Source organism: Solanum stenotomum, unplaced genomic scaffold, assembly GCF_019186545.1.
Source record: "Solanum stenotomum isolate F172 unplaced genomic scaffold, ASM1918654v1 scaffold222, whole genome shotgun sequence".
Taxonomy (NCBI): Eukaryota; Viridiplantae; Streptophyta; class Magnoliopsida; order Solanales; family Solanaceae; genus Solanum; species Solanum stenotomum.
The window spans coordinates 47,366-56,286 of NW_026026899.1; the positions used below are offsets into that span (position 1 = coordinate 47,366).

Consider the following 8,921-nt stretch of genomic DNA (forward strand, 5'->3'; position numbering starts at 1 on the left):
AATATGCATGCACACAATGGGAAGGGACCCCGAATATTAGGGCGATTCGGAGAAATTTTACCTAATCGATTCAACAATTATGTCGATAACGATGATCATGTGAAAATCAAAGGATCATAAAATCTTCCTATGGAGTTTTTGGCATTTGGATTTGGAAAAAGAATTTGTCTAGGGATGTTATTTGGTGTAGCAAGCATTGAGCTTAAACTGGCTAGATTACTCTACCATTTTGTACTTGATTGCTTCACCATATGACTAACAAGGATTGGTCTTCTTAGAATTCCAATTTATGTAGCATGCGTCTTTCAGATTTAGGATCGTCAAACTAGTTTTTTGAAAAGTTGTGCCTTGTAAATATCTTAATTATCAATTATTATTTATTTCGAGTGTATGGACTAATTTTTCTTGTGAGGACACTTGTTTTCCGATGATAGATAGGTGAGATGTTTAGCTTTCTTTGTCAGAATATGTGAGTGAATTAAAATTTAATGAGTTAGAATCTGTCTATAAGGTTAGGAGGTTAAAAATTTATTGTGATATTGAGTTAACATCTTGCATAATGATCAATAAATGTACTTGACATTGTGAATTGCTACCGGGCCTAACTTTTATTAGTATCAACTAAAGTGGAAATGTTTCCTATATTTGATTTATTGAGATTGGTTAATGCTTGCTCGAAAACGAATAAGAGTCTATAAGTGTGGGATTGTAATGTGGTATCAAACATATACAATTAGGGTTTGATAAAAGCTTTGTCTGATCTAGGAGCGAGTTTAAACTTGATGTCCCTAGTAATCTTCAAGAAGTTGGGCCTTGAGAATCCTAAATCTACTCCAATAAAGTTATTAATTGAAGATTGATCCCGATGAGAATATTATTTGACGTCTTAGTCAAAGTAGATAAGTTTATTCTTCCAGCTAACAAATCGATACATAATAGATTTAACATATCGACATATATTATTTTAGAAAAAACACATAAAACAAGAGATACTAGAAACCTTTTTTCCTTCCTCAATATGTGTGTCCACCAAAACGTCTATGCCTTTGTTGAAAGTTAAGTATTGCCTCCTTAAGATCTTTCTCTCCAAAATCAGGAAACAATGTGTTGGTGAAGTAGAATTCAGTATAAGCTAATTGCCACAACAAAAAGTTACTAACTCTTTGTTCACCTCCTGTCCTTATAAGTAAATCAGGATTTGGACACTTGCTTTCAAGTTCTTGCTCAAATAAATTCTTGTTGATATCTTCTACATGTAATAAACCATTCATTACTTTATTGGCAATGCTTTTTGTTGCTTGCAATATGTCATAATATCCACCATAGTTTAATGCAATCACAAGGTGAAGTCCTTTGTTGCCCTTTGTAGTCTCTTCTGTTAATGCTATGCATTTTTGTAATGTCATTGGAAGGTTGGATTTACAACCAATAACAGACACTCGTACTCCAGACCTATTCATAAAAGGCCATGGAAAAAATTAAAACAATGTTATATATTTATATTGAGAAGTAATTTAATTTTTAAAATTTGACCTGCTATAAAAGTGAATCACTTCGAGTCAATACATCAAAAGACTCAAAATATCAAGAGGAGCAAATATCTAGAATTTAAAACTATTTAGAGGAGATTTGAGTATCACCATTGAAAAAAATCAGCTTATTTTGAAAAATGAATTGTTGCAATGTATAAACAGTGTATATAGCTATGTTTGTAGAAATTTTTTTCGTCACTTGTACAGTTACGTAAGAAGTCGATAAAATGCACCATTTGAGTTGAACTCCTATCTTTCTATGATATGAACATTTCTACCACTAGACCATTGATGCTTAGTTGTGTTTTTAATTATGGAAAAGAGTTTAAAATGTTTATGTAAAATTGAAGAAAAATTATCCAAGTTAATAGTTTGGTTTTAAATTGTCTTTGTCATCAATAATATGGTCTAAAACTGCCCCTATTATTCCTTAATGGGTCGAAAATATCCTTTTCCTAGTAAATAAATAAATAAATATATATATATATATATATAAAAAAAAAATAATTTATTTTTTATTATTTTTTATTTTTTTTTTTTTTATTTTTTTAAACACATTTTATTCATAATAAAAAATTTACTTTTTAAGAACTTTTATTCTTGTTTTTTCTTTTAGATTTACTTCAACTAAGAACTAAGTAGGCATTTTTCTTCTTAATCTCATTTTATCAATCAAAATATAATACTATATGTACCTTTGTTTAATTGATAATATGGATCATATATATAAGATCATAATAACCTCATCATTAATTTTATTTCAATAACAATTAAAAAAACTAACAAGATAGAAAGTATTTTTATTTTTTAATCTTTTTCGAATTGAAGAAGGATAAGTATTTGCTAATAAAAAAATTATTATTACAAAAAGATTGTGTTTAAAAATAAATAAAAACAATATATTTATTTGAGAAAAATGGCATTTTTGACTCATTAAGCAATAATAGGAGTGTTTTAGATCAAATTATTGACGAAGACATTTTTAGACCAAACTATTAACTAAAAACATTTTTATTTCCATTATTCAAGGGATTTTTTTTACCTTTTTCTTTATCCTTTGGTGACATTCCTATATTTTAATTTTAAAAAATCACTACCTCGAAAATTCATCAAAGAATTCTTCGAACAGTTGCATCAAGAAATCAACTTCCTCCTGCACCAAAACAAATGGTTATATATGCTTGAACAAAAGAAACACAAATAGAAATTCAATAAATTATATTCATTCTTCTAAACTTATTTGTCCTACTTTCTGTTTTAGTTGATTTCAAAAGGAATGTCTTTTTTCCTCTTTTAGCGAATCGTTAATTCAAACTTTCCGCCTTACATTCTTAAGATAATATATTTGACATACTTTTAATTTAAGATTTTATAAAATTAAAAGTCTTCATTACTTCTTAAACTTCATATCAAATTAAAATAAAACAAACAAATTACATTTCTCTCGAAGCTAAAAAGATTTACATTTTTCACCTCATGCGTCAAAATACTTGAGCAACGTTTAGTATAAAAATCTGAATCTCTCTCTATATATAAAAATAATTTTACTCATAGAAATAATGATACTCCCTCCATCTCTTTTTTTGTGGTATCATTCAAATTTTAAGAGTTGTGTAATTAGGATTTTAGGAGGTCAAAAATGTTTATTTAAAAATAAAAAATGTTTGAACAAATTCTTTTTAGCTAAAGGATCCAGTTGCATAAACTATTGACTAGCTAAAAAAAGTAGTTTTTCCCCAAAAATATTTTTGAGAAGATACACTTAGAAGCACTTTTTATAAGTTTAGTGAAACAAAGTGGAAGTTCAGGTAATCAATACTATGATCATATTTTTCAAAATTTTTGATGATTTTAGTAGCCAGGTAAAAGAGAATTATTTGTCTAAACTACTAAGGAAAAACAAAATTTATCGATAAATAAATTATGTAGCTAAATAATGAAATTTGTCGCTAATCTTATTTTACGATGAATTAACTATGAATTTCTGTTAGATACGAGTAAGTTATTGATAAAGTTCCACTTTTGTTTTATACATATTTCAACTATACATTATCTTTTTGTACATTGGGTCTTGTCTTTTACGTACATTGATGTATTGGAAAGAACAAAAGGGACTAAACCTGCACCAATGTAACTATTTAAAATTAAAATAGTTTAACTATTTTGAAATAAAAATATTTACATAAATGAAAAGACATAAAAGTACAAGTCATCATATTAACAATTTCAAAATATTTTTAAAAAACATGAAGAACATGCAGGAAAAGAATAACTCATCTAACTCTCAAAATCAAAGTACGAATATCACATAAATTAGGACAGAGAGAGTAAAATGTACAAAGCAAATGCATTCATCCATACCTTGGATCGTTTCCAATTTTCAGTAGAGAATGCAAAAGCAGTGATACCTTGTATTCCCAATTTAGAAGAAATGTGACAAATCTCTTTTAATTTTGGAATAATAAGTTTGTGACCTTCATATACTTCTAAACCCTTAGCCTTTGCCCATCTCCTATTACCATCCATTATCAAAGCAATGTGTTTAGGCATAAGCTCTTCATCAAGATAGAGATCATCATTATCATTATCGTCATCACAAAGCTTTTCAGTTTGTAAGTTGAGTGAGCATGAAATCTTGTTGAGTCCACGAGTAGACACTGTCAGAGGCGACTTTAGGATTTGAAGTTTATGCATACCTACAATATTAGTCTTAAGTTAAATAGTGAATTTTTTTATATGTACGTATATAAGGTATGAACAAAAACTACTGGAGTAATTTCCATAAGTAATTAACCTTTGAATGCACCCATGGATATTGATGTATTTCGTTGTAAAATCAGAGATGGAGATGATGATTTCCAACATTGAAGACCCAAAGAGCTCTTCAATGAGATGAAGTGTTGGGACACTAATGAAAAGCTCATGATTTATTACTCAAATTTAGTTTATTGTGAACTGAAACAAGGGAGGTGGTGTTTAAATAGAATTATGGTATGACTCTTTGTTCGTGGTTATGGTTAAAAAATCATATCGAACCGCAATTCGAACCAAATCAATTATACAAATAAGATGCGAATTATACAAATTATTGCCCTCTCTCGCTCGCCTCTCTCCTCCCTCTCCCAATCTCGCTCTCCTCTCTCCTCCCTCTCCCAATCTCGCTCGCCAGATATACAAATACATATGTATACCAGTTACATATATACAATTATTTTGATAGATATGCATATACAATTCGCCTCTCTACCCTCTCTCACTCGCTTCTCTCTTCCCTCTCCCAATCTCGCTCGCCACTCTCCTCCCTATAACATGTAGCTACGAATCGTAATTAGCAAACTATAACTATGAAGCGTAATTAAGCTATTTTTGAGATAATCTACCATTTTGCTACACCATATGACTAACAAGCTCAATGGTAGAGTAATTATTCGAATTGGTTTTACAAGCCTCGTGGATTGACTTCTTCGACTACGCCATCACCGAGTTCAAAAATGTAAGTTATGAACTTGTGTTATGCTTTATTAAGTGTGTATCATCAGATAGATAAAGACTAAAAATTGCTAAATCAACAGTCTCCTAAATAACTGATAATACCACTAAAGGACGGATAAACCTTTCACTTAATGCTCTTCACTTTACTCCAATTTGATGTAAATTATCTATAATGTCACATGACCTTCCATATGAGGTTGTAATTTGAAAAACAATGTTACAATTCTGTATCACCATGACATCTCTCTATTTCCTAGTTGACTTTGATATACTCTTGTTAATAACTTTATTTAAAAAATAAAATAAAATTGTACGACTACCTAGTGTCTAACTGCTCATGTCATCACTTAATTATCACCAGTGGTCCAATGCTAATTAATTAATTTGACTTTTTGATGGATTAAATTGCATAATAAAGTAAATGACTTTAATTCATGAAAACTTCTTATTATATTTATGAATTTTGGAACACTTGTCCGTTATTCCTGCATTCATGTTTCCTCTTTTTCTTCCCTTATTATCACGTGCTATAGGATATTTTTTAAATAAATATACGCATAGAATATTTACGTCAGATTAATTTTTATACGCATCAAACATGGTTCCCAAATATTTATACGTATCGAACATGGAATCTTTTTGTGGGCCTTAGTTGATCAGGCCCATATCATGACCTTAAACTTGGGCTGCAGCCCAAGAAGCCAACTTATCAGCCTAACATGGGCGTATACATATTACTGAAAGAGTGAGTGTATTTATGTGTATCTTAGTTCAAACATTGGTTGTAATTGTGTTTCATAGTGAAAAAAAAGAGAGAAAATCTCTATGTTGGTTACAATTTCTCTTGGCATTTGTATTAGTGGATAATATCTTGATGCAATATGTTTGTATGAGATTTAGGTGTGATTGTATTCATAAACATTTGTAGGTCTAAAATATTGATGACTTTTATTGGATTGTGGTGGGATAATTGAGATTCTTTCTGTTATACAATATGTGTTTAAAACAGTACTACTGATTACAACAAACTTTGCAGAAACACGAAGTTACCAAAGTTTAATTAACCAATGAAGAACAAAAGAACATAATTTAATTCACAAAACTAAAATTTGTAAAAACATACCAGAATCTGGAAAAACAAAATGGAAAGAAGATCAATCCACTGAATGCACAGTGTCCCCTTAAGGAAATTATTTCCCTCTAGTATCTGAGGTTTGATTTGGAATATGTCCTCTCAAGATAGAATGATTTCAATCACCAGTGTATTGATACCCAAAACGCTGGTGTCAGCGAGCCACTCAACGACAGTAAAGTACACAAAGAAAATTTGTGCAAAAGAAGAAGAAGTAATTAGAAATTTTTGTAAGTAAAAAGTCTGAAGAATTACAGATATTTATAGCCAAGAGGAACTGATTTCGAAAGGTTGCAACCTTTAGAATCCACACGACCATTCATGGAAGTTTGCAACCTTTCAAATGGTCATGGTTGTTCCTGAAAGTTGCAACCTTTCAGAACAGTCATCTCCAACGGCGGGAAATTCAAATAAAACGGAAAAGTATTTAAATCAAACAGGTCGCGCGCAGATCTGAGTCGGGTCGGAATGTTTCGGTTAATTAACTAAATAATTGAAACGTTTTGACCATTTAATTAAATTAAATAAATAATTAAAACAAAACTTTGTCCAAAAATTAATCTATCGATCGATCATTTTCCAAAGCCAAAGCCGAGTGAGCGACGATGACGAAGGCGAGAGGGGGTTCCCTCTTTCCGACCCTTTTAACAATTAATAGAAGTGTTTCTCTATTTAAACACTTCTATTTTTCTTTCCACCACCAATGAGGGAGAAATGCATTTTCTTAAAGCATAAAGGAATCTTTTCCAATTCCTCTTTTCATCTTCCCTCCATTTCCCATTTAACTCTTGCTATACCTAACAATACCCCACATTAATGGGGAATGGTCATAACATAAAGGAATGCACGGACGAGTGTGTACTTTACAAGCAAGGATCAATTGCATCTGGATAAGTAGGTTTCCCCTTGGCCTTTCCGTAGTGAACATATGTCGAATATACTCGGTCAATTGGTAGATGTGATATCTTTGAACCGTTGAGCTTTGGTGTATATCTAGACAACCATAAGTCACACAATTAACCCTTTACCGTTTATGGTTCTTAAGGTTGTGTTCGTTTCAGCCATTAACACCTCTTGGTTTCATGAGTGTATAGAGAATAGACTTTTGACAAAAATTCTCTTTGAAACGGCTTACACTTCACACTCACATAGGTGATTTCTAACTGTGTCATCGCGTAGATACACTATTTGGTCAAATCTGCCAAACTTAGCAAATCATTAAAAACTTTAAGCTTTATTAACTCATTAACAAACCTTAATGTTTTAACCTTGTTCCTGAACATTGTCTTCATCATGAGAATGGATTAAGTTGATTGACAATGTTGAACCGTTAGCAACAACTTTATTTTTCTCCTTGAATCTAGCTCTTGGGATCTCCAGTCTGCTAGATAGAGTTACCGCCATGCTGACTTGTCCTAAGCGGTAAACCCATTCCCTTAGATGATCTTTCAACTGCCTCTCTCACTAGGCCTTTCGTTAGTGGATCTGACACATTATCGCTTGACTTCACATAGTCAATTGTGATAATTCCACTAGAGAACAGTTGTCTTACGGTGTTATGTCTCCGTCATATATGACGAGACTTCGCGTTGTACATGACGCTCCCTGCCCTATCTATTGTTGCTTGACTATCACAATGTATGCAAATAGGTCCCCACAGGTTTGGGCCAGAATGAAATATCCTCTAAGAAATTTCGGAGCCATTCAGGTTCTTCACCGGCCTTATCTAAAGTAATAAATTCAGATTTCATTGTGGTACTCATTTATATTGAAATGAGTTCAATTAAGTTGAGTGGAGTTGAGCCATGTAAGTTTTTCTGTTCCTTTCAAGCATATGTCTTGTTTTAGAATTTCTTTCGCATACTCGTACATTCAATGTACTGATGTCATTTGGCCTGCATCTTCTTATGATGCAGACACAGGTAACCAGGATCAACATACAGCACATCGTTGATCCAGTTGAGCACTCAGAGTCAGTAGGTGAACGTCCTTACTTTTCGAATGATCCCTTTTGGTTATGTTTTGTTTTATTGCTTGCTTATTTCAGTTGTTAGGATGATCGGGGGTCTTGTCCCGACATCCCTCAGAGTTTAGAGGCTTCATAGACAAAGTTAGTTGATGTTAGTTCATGAGTCTTCACTTTTCCTTTTCAATTAAGTTGAGACTTGAGTTGCCACTTTGGCAGTGAATATTATTTATTACATTCTCAGTTATTTATTGAGTAGTTCAGTGTACTATTATTAAAAGTATTTATCTTGAGTAAAGTCTTCCGTGTAATATCTCGGACCAAGAAACGACTAGAAAGAGTTTAAAATCTGAGAATAATCATTTTTTGGAAAGCATGTGGAAATCTGGAAATTTTTGTGTAAGTTAAGAAAGTGAGTCTTGGTCATTTTCAAACAACCATAACTCCTAGCTCAGGATGATTTAGGAGTATTTATTGATATGGTTTGGAAGCCCTTGGGAAGATCTTTCCAACGCCACCGAGTTTGCACGAGTTCGACATGGTATGAGTGAGATATGCCTTTCGGAAATTGGGATGTTGGATTGAGAAAGTCTCAATCCGGATTTAGGGGAGGGCAAAGTAGTCTTTTCTCTAATTAATTTCCTAATTCGTTTTTAGGGATTTATTGGGGTAAAAACAGAACTTAATTTAGTTTTGGAAAATTAGAATACGCTTAGGGCTTGGAGAAAAGAGAAAAGAAGAAAGAAAGGGAGAAAAGCCAATATTTCGCCAAGAACGTCAAACGTTTGAAGTGGAATTC

General features: G+C 31.9%; 1 protein-coding gene across 1 annotated transcript; it reads right to left on the bottom strand.

Moving 5' to 3' along the window:
• Positions 1–974: 974 nt before the first annotated feature.
• On the bottom strand, positions 975–4,456 carry LOC125851101 (dimethylallylcistransferase CPT1, chloroplastic). Its single transcript, XM_049530891.1, has 4 exons — positions 4,327–4,456; positions 3,894–4,228; positions 2,630–2,685; positions 975–1,452 (listed from the first exon to the last, which is right to left on the bottom strand). Exons 1-4 carry the CDS (start codon positions 4,454–4,456, stop codon positions 1,014–1,016), a joined length of 960 nt encoding a protein of 319 aa, XP_049386848.1. The 3' UTR covers positions 975–1,013.
• Between the last annotated feature and the right edge of the window lie 4,465 nt (positions 4,457–8,921).